The sequence below is a fragment of the Dendrobates tinctorius genome, unplaced genomic scaffold (assembly GCF_039654945.1).
Source record: "Dendrobates tinctorius isolate UK_male_01 unplaced genomic scaffold, ASM3965494v1 ptg000060l, whole genome shotgun sequence".
Lineage (NCBI taxonomy): Eukaryota > Metazoa > Chordata > Amphibia > Anura > Dendrobatidae > Dendrobates > Dendrobates tinctorius.
The window spans coordinates 14,379,171-14,406,249 of record NW_027361728.1 but is presented as its reverse complement, the minus strand read 5'-3'; the positions used below and the strand labels follow the sequence as shown (position 1 = coordinate 14,406,249).

Here is a 27,079-nt window from a genome sequence, read left to right as displayed (position 1 = left end):
GCGACTGCCTGACTTGGGAGGACAGTCGCAATCAAGCGTGAAAGGATTCTTGTCCCAGGCTGACAAGAGGGCGTGCTGCAGGGGGCAAAGGTGGAACTGGGCGACAGGTATCGCTTCCATTGCTGCCACCATTTTCCCTAGAATCCTCATCCCAGATGGGATGGTATGAGGGACTGGTTGGCGAAGTGTCCGGACTCCCTGCCAGAGAGCTAGCACCTTCTCCTGAGGGAGAATTACCAACCCTCGGCAAGTGTCAAAGATCATTCCTAGGAAGGAGATCCTCTGAGCTGGCACAAGGGATGACTTCTTTGCATTGCCAACCATCCTAAGCAGGCAAGAGTATCTAGCGTGATGTTGACCTTTTCCTCGCATGCCTGTATTGACGGGCCCTTGACCAAGAGGTCGTCCAGATAAGGCAAGATGACTAAGCCTCGAGAATGCAGTGTGGCCATGACAACTGCCATAACCTTTGTGAACACTCTGGGAGCCATGGCTAGCCCGAAGGGTAGCGCTACGAACTGAAAATGTTGATCGCCGATGGTGAAGCGTAGAAACCTCTGATGAGGAGGAAAAATGGGAATATGCAGATATGCGTCCTGGATGTCTATTGAGGCCAAGTATTCTCACTGCTCCATGGCCGATATGACTGAACGGAGAGACTCCATCCGGAAATGTCTGATCCTGATGAATTTGTTCAGAAGCTTCAGGTCCAAAACAGGCCTGACAGACCCGTCCTTATTGGGAACCGCAAAAAGGTTGGAATAGAACGCCTGAGCTCTTTCGTGTTCCAGCACTGGAACAATGACTCCGTTGTGCTGGAGCGATTTGATGGCTCCCAATAGAACCCTTGCCTGGGTATCCAGCCTGGGAAGCCGGGAAGAAAAAACAGTCTTGGAGGATATCTGACAAATTCTATTCTGTAACCCGAGGCCACCAATTCCTTTCCCCATGCATCGTGAGCGACACTGACCCAGACGTAGTGAAACCAGAGTAGGGGGCCGCCCACCTTGCCGGTGTCGTCTGGTAAAGGCCTCGAGTCATTTGGCCGACAATCTTTGGGATCTGGATCCCCCAATCTGGGCTGCTGTGTATGCATTCTCCCCAATCGGTTGGCTCTATTTGAGACCTGGTTGGGGCTGCCTGAGGCGGTGAAATTGGCCGCTGTAGTCCACCCGGGGTTGCGAAAGGCCCGAAAACGTGCCTGGAAACGGGTGACGAAAAAGCGTTTTGCCCTTTTGTTGAGGGAGAAACCCGTTCTTTCCTCCTGTGGAGTCGGAGATAAGTTGATCCAACTTCTCCCCAAATAGGTGGACGCACTGATAAGGCAGGGAAGTCAAGGATTTCTTAGAAGTAGGATCGGCTCGCCATGTCCTTAACCATAGGGCTCTTCTGACAGAAATTGCATTAGCGGCAGCAAGTGCCGAGAAATTGTCCGCATCCCAAAACGCATTGATTAAATAGTCTCCGGCCATCGCCATCTGACCTGTTACCTCCGAAATCTCTGCAGGTAGATCCTGCTCCTGCGTGACCTTGTTTAATGTTTCTGACCATGATATCATAGCCTTGGCTACCCAAGTTGCTGCAAATGAGGGAGCGAGCGCTGACCCTGACGCCTCATATACTGAGTGAGCTAAGCTCTCTATAAGGCGATCCGTGGGATCCTTAATTGAGGAAACCCTAGGGACGGATAGCAGTGTCTTAGTGGCTAGGCGCGAAACCAGAGGATCCCCAACGGGGATTCCATCCATTTTTTACGGAGGTCCGGGGCAAACGGATACCTTGTTTCGAGTGCCTTTTGACCCGAGAAACGCCTGTCTGGACTTTCTCTGTGCCGCTGCACTATGTTCTCAAACTCCGGGTGAGAGGAAAAAATTCTGTGCGGGCGCTTCACTCGCTTAAATGCCACTTTATGCCCCGTAGCCGCTGCGGGATCATCCTCAATCCCCAGGGTCTGATTGACGGCTTCTATGAGGCTGTCCACTGTTTCACGTGATCCTGGAGTGTCCAGGTCAAGGGGCTCATCTGAGTCGCAATCTGAGGTCTGCTCGCTATCAACCACTGGTGACGGGGAGCGAGAAGCAGAGCTTACGGATGCCAAGGCACCGGATGGACTGGGCGACACCGTGTGGATTCGTTTTCTCCGGGTCTGCCTGGAGTGAGAGCGGCCCCTGCAGGCCGGAGGCTTTTGTGAAGTGGAGGTTCCCTCTGACAGAGATAGGGCCCACTCCAGGGACACATTGGCTACAGTCGCAGGGGAGGGCTCCTGGGCACGTACGGAGTCACAGGCTTCTGGCTCTGTGCTCGTGGAAACCTAGCCCTAACCCCACAAGAAATGCATGCGGCATAAAGGAATGTGTGCGATTTACCCTTTTCGATCATATTGCTGCCAGGCCTAATTTATATGTGGGTTGAGGGGAAGGGAGGAGGAGGAAAAAACCACCTTTAATCGCCCGTAGGGCGCCTTTAGGGTCAGGGGTCACACTTTCCCCATCCTGTGTCCCCACGTGCTCCTGCCGCTGCCTCTGCGCTCCGCTGCCCAGCGTTCCTTTCCTCTGGGTAGAATGGGACATTTCTCTCCCGGTCGCGGCCTACCCTGCAATGAAGCCAGGGACTCAATTTGTTCGGCGTCCGCCCTAGCCTGGGGGGTGGTGCCAGAAATGACATCACGCCGAGGGCGGGACTTCCGCCCGCGGCCTAGTCACAGCCGAAGCCGCGGGCTAAATTTTGCATGCCCACCGTGGGGGGGGTGCGCTGGCGGCCTCTGCCTTTTCCCCCTGCGATCCCTGCTTCCGGAACCCAGCATCGCTGCCTGGCGGAAGGAGGCAGAAGGGAGGAGGGAGGAGAGGGAAGGAGGATTGCCTTACACTCCCTAAGATGCCTGGAGCTTCCCCGGAACGCTGCCGCAGGGTCCTCCCCAGCCCTCCATACCTGACTCCGGATCTAGCACACCAGGTAGAGGGGATGGGGATAATTTCTGGACAGTGCAGGCACCCTAGCTCTGTCTAACCCCTTCAGGGGGTGAGGAGAGGGACCATCCGCCGTCTAGCGTTGGTGGAGCAGTTGGGGCCGCACAGACTAGTCTTGAGCCTCTGTTCAAGCCCATGGTTTCTATACCTAGGGGTGGACAGGGCTATGTTCGGCATCATGTCCCACGTCGCGGGAGAGGATACGTGAAGGGACACTCGCACGTGCTCGCCCGTTGTTGGTTTGGGGAAATCGGACCCTTTCAATATGATCCATTGCCCCTGTCTTATCTTCATAAAATAAAAAACAAAAATTGAAGTCTGGGGAAAAAGGCCCAGATATGTCCCTCGGTGCGGGAAAGGATACGTGGAGACGATACTCAACACGTGCTCGCCCGTTGATGGTTTGGGGAGATCGGACCCTTTCAATAGGATCTGTCGCCCCTGTCTTATCTTCATGGAAAAAAGAAGTCTGGAGAAACCCAGACACGTGTGCCTCCAAAGACATTTAGCATAAAACTAAGTTCCGCCCGCAATAGGGGCGAGGGTGTATACGACGGAGGAGGAGCTAACCTCTTTTTTTCACTTAGTGTCAGCCTCCAAGCGGCAGAAGCATACACCCACAGTATCTGTGTCCCCCAATGAGGCGAAGGAGAAAAGGGGAATGTTTTTTAGAAGTTTGTGCTGAGTCATTCCATTGTTATTCCTGGTAGAAATTTACAAATAATTTGACATGAAGACAAAAGAATTTCCTTTGTGGAAGAGGCGTCCTAAGTGTGACAGTATAAGCACTGATTAGACAGAGTCAGCCTATGAAGGGACACACTGCCTACTGGTAACATCCAGTTGTTGATTTATTCATAAAATTAATTCTTAAAAAATGGCGCCATTTTCCGAGACCTGTAGTGTCTCCATTTTTCGCGATTTGTGGCTGGGTGAGGGCTTAATTTTTGCTCGCCGAGCTGATATTTTTAGTGATACAATTTTGGTGTAAATGCAAGGTTTTTATTGCCCAATATTACATTTTATTTCAATGTAGCGGAGACCAAAAAAAAAACCATCATTCCGGTGTTTTGATTTTGTTATCATTACGCCGTTTAGCAATTGGGTTACTTTTTTTATACTGATAGATCGGGCGATTCTGAACACAGCGATACCAAAATATTTTTTTTATTGTTTTATTTTGAATGGGGTGAGGGGGGGTGATTTGAATTTTTATCTTTTTTACCTTTTTGTTAATAAATAATGTCAAAGATTGACAACGGCATTTAACTGGTTAACAGCCATGAGTGGATCGTGATTCCACCCACGGCTCTCGCAGGCACATGTCAGCTGTCAGCTGTATAGATCAGCTGTCATGTTCCCGGAAAGTGCGAACTCAGCACCAGAGCCTGCAGCAAACAGGGGGGTCCAACATGTGCGTACTATTATGGCACATGTCGGAAAGGTTTTAAAACAGGGTTGTCCACTAACCTCTTACCAGAAGAAAACCTCCTGTTGGCATCACTAATTGACTGCCCACTATACCTGTGTCCTTTAGATGCAAATTTAATATAGTCTCAGAAATTAATTAATATGTAAGTACCATCTGAATTGTCCAGCACGGTGCTATGCTTTACAAAAGCCACATCCCCTTCATCCACCAGACATCTGAAAAAGCAAATGAGATCATCAGAATTCCATTGTTATCAGTATATATTTCAGTCGACTTTTTTCTTGTTAAGTGGAACTTTGACCTACAATGTTTTCCACGGGCAATAATGTCATAGATTAATCATTTTTTCAGGTATATCCCACAGGACTAACACATAGCTAATTTTATTAAATCATTAACATCCAAGGCTTCTGACAATCCCAACCCCACTGATCACTTCCCTGTAATAAAAAAAAAAAATTCAAAATATTCCACTACTTTTAAAATTATTCTCTCTTAAAGGGAACCTGTCAGGTAGGATAACCGTATTAACCTGTAGATATTTAGTTAAACTGCAGGTTAATAGCATTAGGATAGAGCTTATCCACTATGCTGAAAGTGTGGCACCAGGGAGAAAATATTTTTTTCCACCTGGGAGCCACCAGCTTTCAGTCCTAAAGGTGTGGCTACTGATACCGCTCAATAAACGGGGAGTGATGGCTATATGTCCCTCACTTTCACTGACTCCCGGCTTAGCAGTGCATCAGTACTGTAAGCTGTGGCTGTATTTGCTCCAGGCACAACTTGATGGCTGAAAGACAACAGCTCCTGGAAAGAATTAAGTTAATTTTCTCCCGGTTGCTACACTTTCAGTACTATGGCTGGGCAACATGTAGATTAACCCTATATCTGTAGGTCAATAGGGTTATCCAATGAGACTGGTTCCCTTTCAATTGAAGAACAATTTGTGCATACCTAAAGGCTCCATTGTAGTCCTGGTACTTATCTTGTCCACATTGGCTTCCATTGCTGCTATCTCCCTTGCACAGATCACATAGAGAGGGGTATTTTGATTCATCAACTCCAGGTACACAACTTTTAGAAAAGAAATCGCTCACTCCTACAGGCCGAAATAACACACAAAACCCAAGAAAGAAAAAAAAACCACACAAAATAAGCATAGATCCTACAACAAGTAATTGAGTAACTAGTAATGGTACATGTAAAAGTCATAGGGTACTTAACTAATGCTATTTTGATTTATAAAAAAAAGCATAAAGGCCATCTCATTGCGTCAGACATAACAGTATAATATTCAAAATGTATAGAAATTACATCACATGACATGCAGATGTTAAGCTTTAACATATAGTATAATACAGGTCAAACATTGACAATGGGTCAAGCTTTGACAACATTTACAAACATCTAAGATAAGTAAATTCTGGGTCAAGCAATTTCTTTCATTTGGGAAATGTAAGTGTTTTCCCAAAGACCAACTTTCTAATGGCCAACATAGAAATCATATTTTCACACATTGATCCAAAGTTTTGTTTTTATTCTTACCTTTTGGGATGTCACAGACTACAGCAGACATGCGTCCACTATCAATAAAATAACCAATTGGCACATTCCATCCTGAAGTCTTCTCATAGCCAGTGTGACAGGACCTGGCACCCTTTAGTGTATTTATTGTGAAGTTAGAGCTCTTCTTGACTACAGCCACAGCATAGTAGGAGGTCTTCCCACCTGTAGGTAACATAATCTACACATGACTATTAAAAGGAAACAGAAGCCTGATACCGTAAATCTATGATAAATCTAGAGCTCTATCAGTACACAGTGTCTGAATGTATGTGTGTATATATACAGCTCTGGCAAAAATTAAGAGACCACTGCACAGTTTTATAAAAATCAGCTTCTCTACATGTCTGACAGCTATTCCATTCCAGTGTCAGTTGAATTCCAACCAGAGTTCACCTCATTCTACATAATGTGCTTCTGATTAGGTGATCGCCTGAACCAAATCTTATTTAACGAAGGAAAGTATAAAAAACCCTGCTGTGGTGTTCACAATCCTCTTGCAATAGGACAAGCTGGATGGCAAAACAAGTGCTAGTAATATCCCAAAAGTAATAGTAATGAAAAAATAACTAAACCATGCCAAAGGGATGCCAAAGGAGTTGAAAAGAAAAGTCTTGCGTGAGGAAAAGAATGGCTCAATTCTGGCTTTACTAGCAGAGGGATACAGTGAGCGTCATGTTGCCTCCATCCCAAAAATTTCTAAGACGGCAGTCCATTACAAGATCAAGCAACAGACATTGGGGACAACAGAGCTACAGACCAGCAGAGGGGGAAAATGACTCTCCACTGACCGGGATGACCATCATCTTATTCGAATGTCACTCAGCAACCGCAGGATGACATCAAGTGACCTACAAAAGGAGTGGCAAATGGCAGCTGGGGTGAAGTGCATGGCAAGAACAGTTCGTAACAGGCTCCTAGAGGCAGGACTCAAGTCATGTTAAGCTAGAAAAAAGTCTTTCATCAATGAGAAGCAAAGGAGAGCCAGGCTGAAGTTTGCCAAAGACCATAAGGATTGGACCATAGAGGACTGGAATAAGGTAATCTTCTCTAATGAGTCTATTTTTCAGCCTTGCCCAACACCTGGTTGTCTAATGGTTAGACAGAGACCTGAAGAGGCGTACAAGCCACAGTGTCTAGCACCCACTGTGAAATTTGGTGGAGGATCGGTGATGATCTGGGGATGCTCCAGCAAGGCTGGAATTGGGCAGGTTAATCTTTGCGGAGGATGTATGAATCAAGCCGTATACAAGGTTATCCTGGAAAAACAGCTGATTCCTTCTGCTCAGGCAATGTTCCCAAACTCTGAGGACTGTTTTTTCCAGCAGGACAATGCATAGTGCCACACAGCTAGGTCAATCAATGTGTGGATGAAGGACCACCACATCAAATCCCTGCCATGGCCAGCCCAATCTCCAGACCTGAATCTCATTGAAAACCGCTGGAAGGTAATCCAGAGGAAGATGGATAGTCACAAGCCATCAATCAAAGAACTGCTTAAATTTTTGTACCAGGAGTGGAATGAGTCACTCAAAAGCAATGTGAAAAACTGGAGGAAAGCATGCCAAGACGTATGATAGCTGTGATTAAAAATCATAGTTATTCCACAAAATATTGATTTTTGAACTCTTCCTGAGTCAAAACATTAGTATTATTGTTTCTAAATGATTATGAACTGGTTTTCTTAGCATTATTTGAGGTCTGCAAGCACTGCATTTTTTGGTTATTTTGACCATTTCTCATTTTCTGAAAATAAATACAAAATTTAGTGCTTGGAAATTTGAAGACATGTTGTCAGTATTTTATAGAATAAAAGAGCAATTTACATTTTACTCAAAAATCTCTCTCTCTCTCTCTATATATATATATATATATATATATATATATATATATATAAAAAAAATTGAGTGTATGTATGTATTTATGTATGTAAGTGTGTATGTGTGTATATCAAGCCACGCCCACTCCACATAGCCCCGCCAACTCCACATAGCCATAGTCACTCCACGTGCAGAGCCCAGCATAATAAATAACTAATAAATATATATATATATATATATATATATATACTGTATATATATATGTATATTAAATATCTAATATACATATTTCATAGGCACATCTTATTGACCACAACAGGTTATACTGCCTGTGTTGCCCATAGCAACCAATCACTAAGCATCTTTCATTTCACCAGAGCTGTTTAAAAGATGAAAGCGGAGTTGTGATTGGTTGCTATGAACAGCAGTTTTCCTTGTAGACAGTTGTGGAAACTGAGGCCTATTATTCCTACCATTTCTATGGTGTTATCGTCCTTCTGTAAAGCTGGAAATAACACAATTTATTACTGTGCCGACACAGACCACCCTCTGACACAGACTGCAGGGGGAGCCCAGAATCAGGAAATTCTCTTTGTCTGGCATGAAGCATCCTCATTAACTTAAAAATTCAAAGACAGATTAAAAAAAGAAACACAAGATGGATTTCTCAACCCATGTATCACTTTAATCAGTGTACCAGCGCCAACCTGACAATGTTGGCTCTGACGGGATGATGTAGGATATTAGGGGTAGTAGTTTGGTGGCTCTGACGGGATGATGTGGGATATTAGTGGTAGTAGTCCGGTGGCTCTGGCTGATGGGATGAGGTGGGATATTAGGGGTAGTAGTCCGGTGGCTCTGGCTGATGGGATGATGTGGGATATTAGGGGTAGAAGTCCAGAGGCTCTGGCTGATGGGATGATGTGGGGTATTAGGGGTAGTAGTCCAGTGGCTTTGGCTGATGGGATGTTATGGGATATTAGGGGTAGAAGTCCAGTGGCTCTGGCTGATGGGATGATGTGGGATATCAGGGGTAGTAATCCAGTGGCTCTGGCTGACGGGATGATGTGAGATATTAATAGTAGTAGTCTGGTGGCTCTGACGGGATGATGTGGGATATTAGGGTTAGTAGTCCGGTGGCTCTGGCTGATGGGATGATGTGGGATATTAGGAGTAGTAGTCCAGTGGTTCTGGCTGATGGGATGATGTGGGATATTAGGGGTAGAAGTCCAGAGGCTCTGGCTGATGGGATGATGTGGGATATTAGGGGTAGTAGTCCAGTGGCTTTGGCTGATGGGATGATATGGGATATTAGGGGTAGAAGTCCAGTGGCTCTGGCTGATGGGATGATGTGGGATATCAGGGGTAGTAATCCAGTGGCTCTGGCTGACGGGATGATGTGGGATATTAATGGTAGTAGTCTGGTGGCTCTGACGGGATGATGTGGGATATTAGGGGTAGTAGTCTGGTGGCTCTGATGGGATGATGTGGGATATTAGGGGTAGTGGTCCGGTGGTTCTGACGGGATGATGTGGGATATTAGGGGTAGTTGTCTGATACATCTGATGGGATGGTGTGGGATATTAGTGGTAGTACTCCAGTGGCTCTGACTGACGAGATGATGTGGGATATTAGTGGTAGAAGTCCAGTGGCTCTGGCTGATGGGATGATGTGGATATTAGGGGTAGTAGTCTGGTGGCTCTGATGGGATGATGTGGATATTAGGGGTAGTAGTCTGGTGGCTCTGATGGGATGATGTGGGATATTAGGGGTAGTAGTCCGGTGGTTCTGACGGGATGATGTGGGATATTAGGGGTAGTTGTCTGATACATCTGATGGGATGGTGTGGGATATTAGTGGTAGTAGTTCAGTGGCTCTGACTGACGAGATGATGTGGGATATTAGTGGTAGAAGTCCAGTGGCTCTGGCTGATGGGATGATGTGGGATATTAAGGGTAGTAGTCCGGTGGCTCTGATGGGATGATGTGGGATATTAGTGGTAGTAGTCCGGTGGCTCTGGCTGACGGGATGATATGGGATATTAGAGTGTGGCTATGCGGAGTGGGCGGGGCTATATGCTCAGCTTTATATATGCAGATATAATCAATATAATTTGTTATAACTATCCACAGTTAGTTACTATGCCTGGGCAACGCTGGGTTCTTCAGCTAGTATACCTATAAAGAGAAAAATCAGACAAACTGAAAATTTTGCAGTGGTCTCTTAATTTTTGCCAGAGCTGTATATATATATATATATATATAAATGAATGTATGTATTTGTGTATCGCCAACCAATCACAAAGCATCTTTCATTTCACCAGAGCTGTTCAAAAGAAGCTGAGCTGTGATTGGTTGCTATGATCAACGGTTTTCCTTGCAACCAATCACTAAGCATCTCTCAATTCACCAGAGCTGGTTAAAAGTAGCTAAGCTGTGATTGGTTGCTATGAGCAAGTTTTCCCACTTGACAACACCTCAGCAGACACTGACATGGTGGGAGAAATCTAGCATCCCGAGGAACATAAGCTCCCAGCCCTTGTCTACCCACAGAAAGGAGCACATGACAGAAATGAATTCCCCCCCTATGGATCAATGGTATGCAAGTTAGGGCAAATCTACTCAGCGTTTTGGTACTGACAACAGGCCTTTCTTAAAGGGATCTCCGGTATGGAAGGCAGGGCAAATCCATCCAGTGCTTTGGTTCTGACCCCATGCCTCTCTTAAAGGGATCCTCGGTATGGAAGTCAGGGCAATTGCCTTCAAATGCTCTGGTACTGACCCCAGGCCCTCTTAAAGGGATCGCCTGTATGGAAGTTAGAGCAAATCCCTCAGCGCTGATTCTGACCCCAGGGTTCTATTAAAGGGATCATTGGTATGCAAGTCAGGGCAAATCCATCCAGTGCTCTGGTTCTGATCCCAGGCTTTCTTAAAGGGATCCCCGGTATGGAAGTTAGGGCAAATCCACTCAGCGCTCTGGTTCTGACCCAAGGCCCCTCTGGAAGTGAGGGCAAATCCAATCTGCACTTTGGTACTGACCCCAGTCCTCTCTTAGAGGGATCCCAGGTATGGAAGTCAGGGCAATTGCCTTCAAATGCTCTGGCACTGACCCCAGGCTCTCTTAAAGGGATCTCATGAACAGAAGTTAGGGCAAATCCCTCAGCGCTCTGATTCTGACCCCAGGGTTCTATTAAAGGGATCATTGGTATGAAAGTCAGGGCAAATCCACTCAGCACACTGGTTCTGACACCAGGCCTCTCTTAAAGGGATCCCCAGTATGGAAGTTAGGACCGTTCCACTCAGTGCTCTGGTTCTGACCCCAGGCTGACGATGGCTCTGGCTGACGGGATGATGTGGGATATTATAGTGAACTAGCTGAAGAGCCCGGCGCTGCCTGGGTATAGTAACTAACTGTGGTTAGTTATTGCAAATTATAATTATCTTCCATCCCATAGTCCCGTGCCCATATACCCATCATACATATCCACGATCCCATAGGCCCGTGCCCATATACCCATCATACATATCCTCCATCCCATAGTGGAGTGCCCATATACCCGTCACACATCCTCCATCCCATAGTCTCATGCCCATATACCCATCACACATCCTCCATCCCATTGTCCCATGCCCATATACCCATCATACATATTCGCCATCCCATAATCGAGTTCCCTTATACCCATCACACATCCTTCATCTCATAGTCCCATGCCCATATACCCATCATTCATACTCTTCATCCCATAGTCCCATGCCCATTTACCCATCATAGATATCTGCCATTCCATAGTCCCATGCCCATATACCCGTCATACATATCCTCCATCCCATAGTCCAGTGCCCATATACCCATCACACATCCTCCATTCCATAGTCCCGTGCCCATATACCCGTCATACATATCCTCCATCCCATAGTCCAGTGCCCATATTCCCATCACACACCCTCCATCCCATAGTCAACCATTATGACATCATAATGAGCGGCGGGGCTTGCAACCTATGATGACATCAGCGTCGCCATGGCAACCATTATGACATCATAATGAGGGGCGGGGCTTGATACACACACACTTTTTCCCCATTAAGCAGATAGGGGCAAAATTGTTTGGCGAATTGGAACGCGCGGGGTTAAAATTTCGCCTCACAACATAGCCTAGGACACTCTCGGGGTCCAGACGTGTGACTGTGCCAAATTTTGTGGCTGTAGCTGCGACGGTGCGGATGCCAATCCCGGACATACATACATACAGTTGTGGACAAAAGTATTGACACCCCTGCAATTCTGTCAGATAATACTCAGTTTCTTCCTGAAAATGATTGCAATCACAAATTCTTTGGTATTATTATCTTTATTTAATTTGTCTTAAATGAAAAAACACAAAAGAGAATGAAGCAAAAAGCAAAACATTGATCATTTCACACAAAACTCCAAAAATGGGCCAGACAAAAGTATTGGCACCCTCAGCCTAAAACTTGGTTGCACAACCTTTAGCCAAAATAAATGCAACCAACCGCTTCCGGTAACCATCAATGAGTTTCTTACAATGCTCTGCTGGAATTTTAGACCATTCTTCTTTGGCAAACTGCTCCAGGTCCCTGATATTTGAAGGGTGCCTTCTCCAAACTGCCATTTTTAGATCTCTCCACAGGGGTTCTATGGGATTCAGGTCTGGACTCATTGCTGGCCACCTTAGAAGTCTCCAGTGCTTTCTCTCAGACCATTTTCTAGTGCTTTTTGAAGTGTGTTTTGGGTCATTGTCCTGCTGGAAGACCCATGACCTCTGAGGGAGACCCTGCTTTCTCACACTGGGCCCTACATTATGCTGCAAAATTTGTTGGTAGTCTTCAGACTTCATAATGCCATGCACACGGTCAAGTAGTCCAATGCCAGAGGCAGCAAAGCAACCCCAAAACATCAGGGAACCGCCACCATGTTTGACTGTAGGGACCGTGTTTTTTTCTTTGAATGCCTCTTTTTTTCTCCTGTAAACTCTATGTTGATGCCTTTGCCCAAAAAGCTCTACTTTTGTCTCATCTGACCAGAGAACATTCTTCCAAAACGTTTTAGGCTTTTTCAGGTAAGTTTTGGCAAACTCCGGCCTGGCTTTTTTATGTCTCAGGGTAAGAAGTGGGGTCTTCGTGGGTCTCCTACCATACAGTCCCTTTTCATTCAGACGCCGACGGATAGTACGGGTTGACACTGTTGTACCCTCGGACGCAGGGCAGCTTGAACTTGTTTGGATGTTAGTCGACGTTCTTTATCCAACATCCACACAATCTTGCGTTGAAATCTCTTGTCAATTTTTCTTTTCTGTCCACATCTAGGGAAGTTAGCCACAGTGCCATGGGCTTTAAACTTCTTGATGACACTGCGCACGGTAGACACAGGAACATTCAGGTCTTTGGAGATGGACTTGTAGCCTTGAGATTGCTCATGCTTCCTCACAATTTGTTTTCTCAAGTTCTCAGACAGTTCTTTGGTCTTCTTTCTTTTCTCCATGCTCAATGTGGTACACACAAGGACACAGGACAGAGGTTGAGTCAACTTTAATCCATGTCAACTGGCTGCAAGTGTGATTTAGTTATTGCCAACACCTGTTAGGTGCCACAGGTAAGTTACAGGTGCTGTTAATTACACAAATTAGAGAAGCATCACATGATTTTTCGAACAGTGCCAATACTTTTGTCCACCCTCTTTTTTTAAGTTTGGTGTGGAATTATATCCAATTTGGCTTTAGGACAATTCTTTTTGTGTTTTTTCATTTAAGACAAATTAAATGAAGATAATAATAACAAAGAATTTGTGTTTGCAATCATTTTCAGGAAGAAACTGAGTATTATCTGACAGAATTGCAGGGGTGTCAATACTTTTGGCCACAACTGTACATACATACACACACTTGAGCTTTATATATTAGATGTGGCTATGCGGAGTGGGCAGGGCTATACACTCAGCTTTATATATATATATATATATATATATGTGTATATACTTATATATATACACACTGTATATATATAATCATTATAATTTGTTATAACTAACCATATATATACATACCAGCTGAAGAGCCCGGCGCTGCCCGGGCATAGTATGCCCGGGCAGCGCCGGGCTCTTCAGCTGGTATGTATATACTGTATATATATATACAGTTGTGCTCAGAAGTTTACATACCCCACTATGAATAATAACACCAAAACTTTTTCTCCACTCATGGTTAGTGGTTGGGTGAAGCCATTTATTGTCAGACTAATGTGTTTTCTCCTTTTAAATCATAATGACAACCCAAAACACCCAAATGACCCTGATCAAAAGTTGGTGATTTTGGCCTGATAACATGCACAAAGGTTGACACAAATGGGTTTGACTGGCTACTAAAGGTAACATCCTCACTTGTGACCAATTTGCTTGTAATCAGTGTGTGCATAAAAGCTGAGTGAGTTTCTGGGATCCAGACAGACTCTTGCATCTTTCATCCAGCCACTGATGTTTCTGGATTGTGATTCATGAGGAAAGCAAAAAAAATTGTTAACAGATCTACGGGAATAGGTAGTTGAACTGTGTAGAACAGGAAAGGAATACAAAAAGATATCGAAGGAATTGATAATGCCAGTCAGCAGTGCTCAAAGTGTGATTAACAAATGGAAAATCAGGAGCTCTGTAACAAAAAAACCACGGTCATCCACAACTGCCAGGAAAATTGTTTGGTATGTAAAGAAAAACCCACAAATAACAGCAGCTGAAATACTGGACTCTCTGAAAACTAGCGGTGTGGCTGTTCCAACATGCATAATAAGGAGACACTTGAAGCTTGAAGAAAAATGGGTCGCCAGAAGAAAGCCATTACTGCTCAAATGCCACAAAGTATCTTGCCAACAACACGCAAAACAGCAAAGAGAAGAGCCTCAAAACTTCAGAAACAAGGTAATTTGGAGTGATGAGACCAAAATTGAACTTTTTGGCCACAACCATAAATGTTACATTTGGAGAGAGGTCAACAAGGCCTATGATGAAAGGAACACCATTTCTACTATAAAGCATGGAGGTGGATCGCCGATGTTTTGAGGATGTGTGAGCTACAAAGGCACAAGAAACTTGGTAAAAGTTGAAGGAAAGATGAATGCAGCACTTTGTCAGCAAATACTGCAGGCAAATTTGCAATCATCAGCCCTGAAGCTGAGCATGGGACGTACTTGGTCATTCAAACATGATAACGATCCAAAACACAAGGCCAAGTCGACCTGTCATTGGGTACAGCAGAACAAAGTGAAGGTTCTGGAGTGGCCATCTCAGTCTCCTGACCTCAATATCCTTGAGCCACTCTGAGGAGATCTCAAGTGTGCAGATCATGCTAGACAGCCCAGGAATTTACAGGAACTGGAGTTTTTTTGCCAAGAAGAGTGGGCAGCTTTTTATCTGAGAAAATAAAAAACCTCACCCACAACTACCGCAAAAGATTTCAAGATGTCATTGATATTGGAGGGGGCAATGCACAGTATTCAGAAATGGGGTATGTAAACTTTTGATCAGGGTCATTTGGATGTTTTGGGTTGTCATTATGATTAAAAAAGAGAAAACACAATAGTTTGACAATAAATTGTTTCACCCAACAACTAACCATGAGTGGAGGAAAAGTTTTGGTGTTATCATTCATATTCTCTGAAAAAAAAGGCCAAGAAAGCAAAAATTCTGCCTGGGTATGTAAACTTTTGAGCACAACTGTATTTGTATTCACCATAATGTAAATAACCGGGAAATGTTTTTTAGAACATTGTACTGTGTCATTCAATTGTTTCTCCTGGTAGAAATTTATAAACAATTTGACACAAAGACAAAAGAATTTCCCTTGTGGAAGAGGCGTCCTAAGGCTAGGTTCATATTGCGTTAAGGCGCTACGTTTAACGCATCCATTACATAGCAGCATTAATGCTATGTAACGGATGCGTTAACGCACCCATAGACCGCATAACGCGATCAAAAATATGGAGTAGCGTTAACGCAGTCCGTTTAACGCATGAGTTGAACGGACTGCTCTAACGCAGTATGAACCTAGCCTAAGTGTGACAGTATAAGCACTGATTAGACAGAGTCAGCCTGTGAAGGGACATGCTCCCTACTGATAACACCCAGTTGTTGATTTATTCATAAAATTAATTCTTAATAAAATAAAATTCATATAAATGAGCATAAAAAATGGTCCATGTATTGTTCTTGCACAGAGGCCATCTTCTGTCTGTGTACGCCAGTGTGTCACCCCTTGCCATTTACTAAAAGCTGCTTAACCCATTGTGAGGGATCACCTCTGCAGTAGACACTGGTTCACACACGGGACTTAGGTCGCAGGTTCTAACAAACGTGTGGATTATTTTAAAAAAGTTCATAACCCATCAGGGTTACAACGTAAAACAGCCTCTTTGAGGTAAGCAAAGGTATCACAGAGCAAAGTAGAAAATATCAAGTCCATATATCACACGGCCTTTTTTTAGCACAACTGTATATATATGTATCTATAGATATATAAACATACATATGCATAACTCTTAACAAAAGAAAACACTGTGATAAGGAAAAAGGTCAGTTCTTTATACGGAAGCCTCACAAGTCTAAATCTCTATACGTACATGGTGTCTGAATGTATGCATGTGTGTATATATATAATGTTTAATACATAAATATTTGTGTGTGTATATATATATATATATATATATATAAACAGTACAGGCCAAAAGTTTGGACACACCTTCTCATTCAAAGAGTTTTCTTTATTTTCATGACTATGAAAATTGTAGATTCACTCTGAAGGCATCAAAACTATGAATTTACACATGTGGAATTCTATAATTAACAAAAAAGTGTGAAACAACTGAAAATACTGTATGTCTTATATTCTAGTTTCTTCAAAGTAGCCACCTTTTGCTTTGATTACTGCTTTGCACACTCTTGGCATTCTCTTGATGAGCTTCAAGAGGTAGTCACCGGAAATGGTCTTTACTTCACAGGTGTGCCCTGTCAAGTTTAATAAGTGGGATTTCTTGCCTTATAAATGGGGTTAGGACCATCAGTTGTGTTGTGCAGAAGTCTGGTGGATACAAAGCTGATAGTCCTACTGAATAGACTGTTAGAATTTGTATTATGGCAAGAAAAAAGCAGCTTTAAGTAAAGAAAAACGAGTGGCCATCATTACTTTAAGAAATGAAGGTCAGACAGTCCAAAAAATTGGGAAAACTTTGAAAGTGTCTCCAAGTGCAGTGGCAAAAACCATCAAGCGCTACTGGCTCACATGAGGTCCGCCCCTGGAAAAGAAGACCAAGAGTCACCTCTGCTGCGGAGGATAAGTTCATCCGAGTCACCAGCCTCAGAAATTGCAGGTTAACAGCAGCTCAGATTAGAGACCAGGTCAATGCTACACAGAGTTCTAGCAGCAGACACATCTCTACAACAACTGTTAAGAGGAGACTTTGTGCAGCAGGCCTTCATGGTAAAATAGCTGCTAAGGACAGGCAACAAGCAGAAGAGACTTGTTTGGGCTAAAGAACACAAGGAATGGACATTAGACCAGTGGAAATCTGTGCTTTGGTTTGCTGAGTCCAAATCTGTGATCTTTGGTTCCAACCACCGTGTCTTTGTGCGATGCAGAAAAGGTGAACGGATGGATTCTACATGCCTGGTTCCCACCGTGAAGCATGGAGGAGGAGGTGTGATGGTGTGGGGGAGCTTTGCTGGTGACACTGTTGGGGATTTATTTAAAATTGAAGGCATACTGAACCAGCATGGCTACCACAGCATCTTGCAGCGGCATGCTATTCCATCCGGTTTGCGTTTAGTTGGACCATCATTTATTTTTCAACAGGACAATGAACACAAACACACCTCCAGGCTGTGTAAGGGCTATTTGACCAAGAACGGGAGTGATGGGGTGCTACACCAGATGACCTGGCCTCCACAGTCACCAGACCTGAACCCAATCAAGATGGTTTGGGGTGAGCTGGACCACAGAGTGAAGGCAAAAGGGCCAACAAGTGCTAAGCATCTCTGGGAACTCCTTCAAGACTGTTGGAAGACCATTTCCGGTGACTACTTCTTGAAGCTCATCAAGAAAATGCCCAGAGTGTGCAAAGCAGTAATCAAAGCAAAAGATGGCTACTTTGAAGAACCTAGAATATAAGACATATTTTCAGTTGTTTCACACTTTTTTGTTAATTATATAATTCCACATGTGTAAATTCATAGTTTTGATGCCTTCAGAGTGAATCTACAATTTTCATAGTCATGAAAATAAAGAAAACTCTTTGAATGAGAAGGTGTGTCCAAACTTTTGGTCTGTACTGTATATATATAGCTGAAGAGCCCGGCACTGCCCCGGCATAGTAACTAACTATGGTTAGTTATGACAAATTATAATGATTATATCTATATACTAGCTGAAGAGCCCGGTGTTGCCTGGGCATAGTAACCAACTGTGTTTAGTTATAACAAATTATAATGATTATATTGCACATAAAAACCTTGCATCTAATCCTATCCTGTGAGATACTGACTGCTGAGCCGTGTTTTTTTTTATTCCTATCCTGTGTGATACTGACTGCTGAGCCGTGTATCTAATCCTATCCTGTGTGATACTGGGCTCCCCCTGCAGTCTGTGTCAGAGGGTGGTCTGTGTTGGCACGGTAATAAATTGTGTTATTTCCAGCTTTACAGAAGGACGATAACACCATAGAAATGATACGAATAATAGGCCTCAGTTACCACAACTGTCAACAAAGAAAACTGTTGCTGATAGCAACCATTCACAGCTCATTTTTCATCTTTTAAACAGCTTTGGGACAGCGTGGCGAGTTTTGAGTGGCGACTTTTGTGTTTCGACTTTTATGTGGCGAGGTTGGTGTATGTGTGGTGAAATGTGTGCTGAGGGTGGTATATGTGTTGAAGCACATGGTAGTGTGTGGCGCATTTTGTGTGTTTGTTCATATTCCCGTGTATGGTGTGTATCCCATGTCAGGGCCCCACCTTAGCAACTGTACGGTATATACTCTTTGGCGCCATCGCTTTCATTCTTTAAGTCCCCCTTGTTCACATCTGGCAGCTGTCAATTTGCCTCCAACACTTTTCCTTTCACTTTTTCTCCATTATGTAGATAGGGGCAAAATTGCTTGGTGAATTGGAACGTGCGGGGTTAAACTTTTGCCTCACAACATAGCCTATGACGCTCTTGGGGTCCAGACGTGTGACAGTGCCAAATTTTGTGGCTGTAGCTGCAACGGTGCGGATGCCAATCCCGACATACATTCACACCCACATTGAGCTTTATATATTTGATACTGTATAAAGCTGAGTGTAAAGTCCCGCCCGCTCCGCATAGCCACATTCACTATAATATCCCACATCATCCTATCAGCTAAAGCTACCGGACTACTACCCATAATATCCCACATCATCCCATCAGCCAGAGCCACTGGACTACTACCACTAATATCCCACATCATCCCGTCAGCCAGAGCCACCGGACAACTACCACTAATATCCCACATCATCCCGTCAGCCTGGAGTCAGAACCTGAGCGCTGAGTGGAACGGTCCTAACTTCCATACTGGGGAACCCTTTAAGAGAGGCCTGGCATCAGAACCAGAGCGCTGAGTGGATTTGCCCTGACTTCCATACCAATGATCCCTTTAATAGAAGCCTGGGGTGAGAATCAGAGCACTGAGGGATTTACCCTAACTTCCATACTGGAGATCCCTTTAAGAGAGGCCTAGGGTCAGTACCAAAGCGCAGAGTGGATTTTCCCTCACTTTCATGCCTAGGATCCCTTTAAGAGGGGACTTGGGTCAGAACCAGAGCGCTGAGTGGATTTGCCCTTACTTGCATACCAATGATCCCTTTAATAGAACCCCTGGGGTCAGAATCAGAGCGCCGAGGGATTTGCCCTAACTTCCATACAGGAGATCCCTTTAAGAGAGCCTGCGGTCAGTACCAGAGCATTTGAAGGCAATTGCCCTGACTTCCATACCGGGGATCCCTTTAAGAGAGGCCTGGGGTCAGAATTAAAGCGCTGGATGGATTTGCCCTGACTTCCATACCAGAGATCCCTTCAAGAAGGGCCTGGGGTCAGTACCAAAGTGCAGAGTGGATTTGCCCTAAACTCCATACCAAAGATCCCTTTAAGAGACCCTGGTGTCAGAACCACAGAGCTGAGTGGAACTGTCCTAACTTCCATACTGGGCATCCCTTTAAGAGAGGCCTGGGGTCAAAATCAAAGCGCTGGATGGATTTGCTCTGACTTCCTTACCAATGATCCCTTTAAGAGGGAAGATGTGCCTATGGGAAGGAGGATGTGTGATGGGTATATGGGCACGGGAGGGGGGGATTAATTTCTGTCATTTGCTCTCTGCTCCTTTTAGGGGGGCAGACAATGGATGGGAGCTTATGTTCCCAGGGATGCTATATTTGTCAAGTGGGAAAACTGTTGGTCATAACAACCAATCACAGCTCAGCTTCTTTTAACCAGCTCTGGTGAAATGAGAGATGCTTAGTGATTGGTTGGTGATACACACACACACATTCATTTATATATATATATATATATATATATATACATATAAAAATGAATGTGTGTGTGTGTGTGTGTATCACCAACCAATCACGAAGCATCTTTCATTTCACCAGAGCTGTTCAAAAGAAGCTGAGCTGTGATTGGTTGCTATGAGCAACAGTTTTCCTTGCAAACAATCACAAAGAATCTCTCATTTCACCAGAGCTGGTTAAAAGAAGCTGAGCTGTGATTGGTTGCTATGACCAACAGTTTTCCCACTTTACAACACCTCAGCAGACACTGACATGGTGGGAGAAATATAGCATCCCTGGGAAAATAAGCTCCCAGCCACTGTCTGCCCCCCTGAAAGGAGCAGAGAGCACATGACAGAAATGAATCCCCCCTCCCGTGCCCATATACCCATCACACATCTCCATCCCGTAGGCACATCTTCCCTCTTAAAGGGATCATTGGTATGGAAGTCAGAGCAAATCCATCCAGGGCCTTGGTACTGACACCAGGCCTCTCTTAAAGGGATCCCCGGTATGGAAGTTAGGACAGTTCCACTCAGCTCTGTGGTTCTGACCCCAGGGTCTCTTAAAGGGATTATTGGTATGGAATTTAGGGCAAATCCACTCTACGCTTTGGTACTGATCCCAGGCCCTTCTTAAAGGGATCTCCGGTATGGAAGTCAGGGCAAATCCACCCAGCGCTTTAATTCTGACCCCAGGCCTCTCTTAAAGAGATCCCCGGTATGGAAGTCAGGGCAATTGCCTTCAAATGCTCTGGTACTGACCCCAGGCTCTCTTAAAGGGATCTCCTGTATGGAAGTTAGGGTAAATCCCTCGGCACTCTGATTCTGACCCCAGGGTTCTATTAAAGGGATCATTGTTATGCAAGTCAGGGCAAATCCACTCAGCGCTCTGGTTCTGATCCCAGGCTCTCTTAGAGGGATTCCTGGTATGGAAGTAAGGCGAATCCACTCAGCTCTTTGGTTCTGACCCAAGTCCCCTCTTAAAGGGATCCTCGGTACGGAAGTGAAGGAAAATCCACTCAGCGCTCTGGTTCTGACTCCAGGCTGATGGGTTGATGTGGGATATTAGTGGTAGTTGTCCGATGGCTCTGGCTGATGGGATGATGTGGGATATTAGGAGTAGTAGTCCAGTGGCTCTGGCTGACGGGATGATGTGGGATATTATGGGTAGTAGTCCGGTGGCTCTGGCTGATGGGACGATGTGGGATATTATGGGTAGTAGTCCGGTAGCTCTGGCTGACGGGATGATGTGGGATATTAGTGGTAGTAGTCCGGTGGCTCTGGCTGATGGGACGATGTGGGATATTATGGGTAGTAGTCCGGTAGCTCTGGCTGACGGGATGATGTGGGATATTAGGGGTATTTGTCCGGTGGCTCTGGCTGATGGGATGATGTGAGATATTAGGGGTAGTATTCCAGTGGCTCTGGCTGACAGGATGATGTGGGATATTATGGGTAGTAATCCAGTAGCTCTGGCTGACGGGATAATGTGGGATATTAGTGGTAGTTGTCCGGTGGCTCTGGCTGATGGGATGATGTGAGATATTAGGGGTAGTAGTCCGGTGGCTCTGGCTGACGGGATGATGTGGGATATTATGGGTAATAGTCCAGTAGCTCTGGCTGACGGGATAATGTGGGATATTATAGTGAATGTGGCTATGCGGAATGGGCGGGGCTTTACACTCAGCTTTATATATATAGATATAATCATTATAATTTGTTATAACTAACTGTAGTTAGTTACTATGCCCGGGCAGTGCCGGGCTCTTCAGCTAGTATATACAGTATATATACATATACATATATGCACACACACACATTCAGTCTCACACCGTGTACCTTTTTGTGTGTGTTTGTGTGTATGTATATATATATATATATATATTAGTATGTTGTGACACTAACCTTGGTCATATACTTCTCCAACCACTGGTTTTAGGTTGTACCACCTTCCTGCTTTATATGTGAGAATACCACTGAGAGTTACAGCATCTGCCTTATTATCCTGTATGAAGATATAAAATAAGGGTGAGGCACAGCTTATGTTCGGTGCAGGAATATTCAGTTTTCAACTTTTGCTTTTTCAATTTGTTTTGGGCAATGTGACACTAAAGGACCCCATACACATTTGACTATTGTCTGCCCACACTGACAATATAGACAAGATTGGATGAGAGTTTAATGTGTATTGGGAATTTAGGTATCCTGCATGTCCAATTTTGGACTGTCGCGCCTTAGGTTCTTTTGGTGGTGATATGTCTGGCAGTGACTCTCAAAGGAGCGCTTGACTAAACAAGTGATCCTGTCTATGGGAGAGACAACCAAAATAGTATTATTCAGTCAGCAGCTATCTAATGTGCAAAAAGTGCTTAAAGGGAATCTGTCACCTGGGTTTTGCTATGTAATCTGAAGCGTAATAATGAGGAGTAGAGATCCTGATTCCAGTGATGTGTCACTTGCTGGCCAGCATGCTGTCATTTTGATACAATTACTGTTTTCTTTGCTGCAGATCTAGCAGTGCTCAAATCCTGAGCCATGTGTAACCCCGCCCACATCACTGATTGGCGGCTTTTTGTGTACAGTGTATATTGACAGAAAGCTGCTAATCAGTGATACGGGCAGGGTTACAAAAAGCAGTTCATTAGGAGGCACAAGACACGTAGTCCTGTAGTAATAATCTCTTGTTGGTATAACACTGACTTTATTGAAATAGTAGCACACAGCCCAGTGAGTGACACATTGCTGGAATCAGTCTAAGCCCCTGAATCATGCCTGAGCAACATGCGGCCCACAAAGGGTTTGTTGCAGCCACCAGATCTGTCCAGGAGATACCAGCACCCTTCTTTCCTTCTTCCCATATTCAAATATATTTGCGTCTTTCACACCTGAATACATTTCAACACTTTAGAGCCAGGACAGGAGCAGAGGAATACTCATCAGCCCCAGGCCACGACGTGCAGCAGTGCGATCACATCAGCGCTGCATTGGCAGTTAGGGCATCATGTTGTGAATTCTCTCTCTGGCTTTACTGAAGGAAGTGGAGCTGGTCAGATTGACAGGGGGTTGCGAGCTCTCTTTCTGGACTCCCTCTGGTGGTTACTGGAGGTAGTGGAGCTGATCTGATTAACAGAGGCTTGCCACCTGATAATGGTGATAAAGGTTTCTGATTGGGATTTAAGACAGCTGACTCCCTCTATCCCTGCTGGTGATTTTCTTCCTGTGCCTTCTGAGGTCTGATGTCTCCTGCTCTTTCCCTGCATGGTTCAGCAATTTGATTCATTTGCTATTCTGTTTGCATTTGGTCTTGTTTTGTCTATCTCAGCTTTGTGCAGGTCAGCCAGCTCCGGCTGGGGCTGTGCTGAATCACCGCCCATATGTTACTGCTTGTGCCAGTTTGTTTTGTGCCCTGTTATATTGGTCGCTTTTTGCTGAGTGCTGATATAGTGGGGGCAAAGTCGTGCGACTTCAGTGTTTTTTGTGCATCAGACGTGTTGGACTTTTTGCAGGGTTTTTTGCGTGATTGCAGACAGTGTCTTTCCTTTCCTGTCCTGTCTAGTCAGTGTGGGCCACATCATTTGCTCAGTCTATTTTTCTACCTGCGTTTGTGTTTTCATCTTGTCTCACCGACAATATATGTTTGGGGGCTATCTATTCCTTTGGGGTCTGCTCTGGGGCTGTTTAAATTTCCCCATTCTTGCTTTAGGCTTAGTTAGCTCTCTGGCTGTGCTGAGGCGTCTAGGATCATCGTAGGCACGTTCCACGGCTACTGCTAGTTGTGTGGATAGGATCAGGGGTTTGCATCCGCTTAGTTACCAACCTCTCTGGTTTTCTGTGGCTTAGTTTTGGCCTGCTATCATCCTCGGTGCCCATTCATAACAGCGTCAGGCATTGGTAAGCGCTCCATGGTGAAGTTGAAGATTAAATGTCCTGTTATTTTAGATAAGGGGGCCAGGGGGATTGGAGGGTTGTGTTAATACTAGGGCACATACTGTGGCAATGGGGGACATTATGAGGTAATTTGACACATTATGGGGTCAGGGCCGCCATCAGGGCTGTACTGCCCTTACTGATGTATGAGGTCCATTGAGCAGAAGCAAAGTGTGGGGACTGGGTCTGGGCCCTCCATCACCTTTTGCTTCTGCTCTCCGGGCCCCAGGGTGTAATAATGTGTCGTGCGTCAACTCACCGCCATTGGCGGTGCACATTTCTACGCATGGAGCTTTCCTGGTTTTGAACAACTGTCAAAACAGAATGGCTGCGCAGCTCCAGGGCTCCCTCCGCCTCTTCCATGACTCTCTAGTGACGGCATTTACGCTTGCATCTACACACACAACTCGCCAGGATAGCAGAAATGGAGCTGAGCCTGCAGAGGATCGTCTGAGAGGTAAATATGAAAACTTTTTTTTTTAATAAAATGAATAATAATAAATAATATTATGATAAAATTAATAATAATAATAATGATAAATAATAATAAATAATACTTAAATGGATGTGGGGAGGAAGAGAAAATGATGATGAATTGAGACTGGGAATAGGGTACAGCAAATAATGATGAATTGTGACTGAGTGATGGGGAACAGTAAATGATTATCAATTGAGACTGGGGATGAGGAACAGTAAGTGATTATGAATTGAGACTCGGGGATGGGGTACAGCAAATAACGATGAATTGGAACTGGTGGGTGGGTACAGCAAATGATTATAAATTGAGACTGAAGGATGGGGAACAGCAAATGATTATGAATTGAGACTGGGGATGGGGGAGAGCAAATGATGAATTAAGACTGGGTGGTGCGGTACAGCAAATGATAAAGAATTGAGACTGGGGGTGAGGGGACAGCAAATAATGATGAACTGAGACTGGGGAAGGGATACAGCAAATTATTATGAATTGAGACTGGGGGTGGGGAATAGCAAATAATGATGAATTGAGACTGGGGGTGGGGAACAGCAAATAATGATGAATTGAGACTGGCAGGACAGCAAGTGATGATGAATTGAGACTGGGGGATGGGGAACAGCAAATGATTATGAAATGAGACTGGGGATGGTGGAGAGCAAATGATGAATTGAGACTGGGGGTGAGGTACAATGAGACTGGCGGGACAGCAAGTGATAAAGACTGGGGATGGGCATCATCAAATGATTATTCATTTAGCATGAGGTTGGGGGAGAGTAAATGATAAATTGAGACTGGGGGACATGGAACAGCAAATGATTATACATTCACACTAGGGGATGGGGCAAAAAATGATTATTAACTGAGACTGGGGAATGGGGTACAGCAAATAATGATGAATTGAGACTGGGGGTTGGGTACAGCAAATGATTATGAATTGAGATTGGGGGTGGTGTACGACAAATGATTATGATTTGAGACAGGAGATGGGGTACAGCAAATGATTATCAATTGAGACTGGGGGTGGGGTAAAGCAAATTTTTATGAATTGAGACTGGGGTGGTAAACAGCAATTTATTATGAATTGAGACTGGGGATTGGGTACAGCAAATGATTATCAATTGAGACTGGGGGTGCGGTACAGCAAATGATTGTCAATTGAGACTGGGGTTGTGGCACAGCAAATGATTATAATTTGAGACTGGGGGGTGCAGTACAGCAAATGATTATGAATTGAGACTGAGGGTGGGGAACAGCAAACAATTATGACTTGAGACAGGGGTGGGGAACAGCAAACAATGATGAACTGAGACTGGAGAGGGGGTAAAGCAAATAATGATGAATTGAGACTGAAGGTGAGGAACATCAAATAATGATGAATTGATACTGGGGGTGGGGAACAGCAAATACTGATGAATTGAAACTAGGGGATGGGGACAGTAAATAATGATGACTTGAGCCTGGAGGATGGGGTACAGAAAATGATGATGAATTGAGAGTGTACAGCAAATGATTGTGAATTGAGACTGGGAGATGATGTGAGAGGAAATAATGATAAATTGAGACTGGGGGATGTGGTACAGCACAATTATTAAGACTGGGATTGAGTACAGCAAATGATTAAGAATTGAGACTGGGGGGTGAGGTACAGCATGGTGGCTCAGTGGGTAGCACTGCAGCCTTACAGCTCTGGGGTCCTGGGTTCAAATTCCACCATGGACAACATCTGCAAGGAGTTTGTATGTTCTCCCCATGTTTGCATGGGTTTACTCTGGTTTCTTCCCACCCTCCAAAGACATACTGATAGGGAATTTAGATTGTGAGCCCCATTGGGGACAGTGATGATAATGTATGGACAGCGCTGCAGAATAAGATAGCGCTATATAAGCAAAGCACAATAAATAAATAATAAAGCAAATGATTATGAATTGAGAATGAGGGATAGGGTACAGCAAATGATTATGAATTGAGACTTGGGGGTGGATACAGCAAATTATGATTTGAAATTGGTGGGTGGGGGACAGCAAATGATTATGAATTTAGACTGAGGTGGGGCACAACAAATGATTGTGAATTGATACGGGGGTGGGGTACAACAAATGATTATGAATTGGTGGGGGACAGCAAATGATTATGAATTGAGACCGAGGTGGGGCACAGGAAATGATTGTGAATTGATACAGAGCTCATGTGTATAATGTTACTGGTGATCACTGTATTACCTGTACATTGACTATATGAACAGCGCTCCTGTGTATGTCACCATTGATTACTGTATTACCTGTGCATTGTCACTACAGTACAGTATATTTAGAGCGCCTGTCTGTA

General features: G+C 44.5%; 1 protein-coding gene across 1 annotated transcript in view; it reads right to left on the bottom strand.

The window, feature by feature from the left end:
• The window catches only part of MELTF (melanotransferrin), a 207,836-nt gene that overhangs the window by 91,186 nt on the left and 89,571 nt on the right, over positions 1 to 27,079 (bottom strand). The window contains exons 3-6 of the mRNA XM_073578729.1: positions 22,255 to 22,354; positions 5,944 to 6,126; positions 5,353 to 5,497; positions 4,549 to 4,613 (exon numbers count right to left, since the gene is read on the bottom strand). Of these exons, the coding sequence (XP_073434830.1) occupies positions 4,549 to 4,613; positions 5,353 to 5,497; positions 5,944 to 6,126; positions 22,255 to 22,354 (493 nt within the window). The remainder of the gene's footprint in view (positions 1 to 4,548; positions 4,614 to 5,352; positions 5,498 to 5,943; positions 6,127 to 22,254; positions 22,355 to 27,079) is intronic.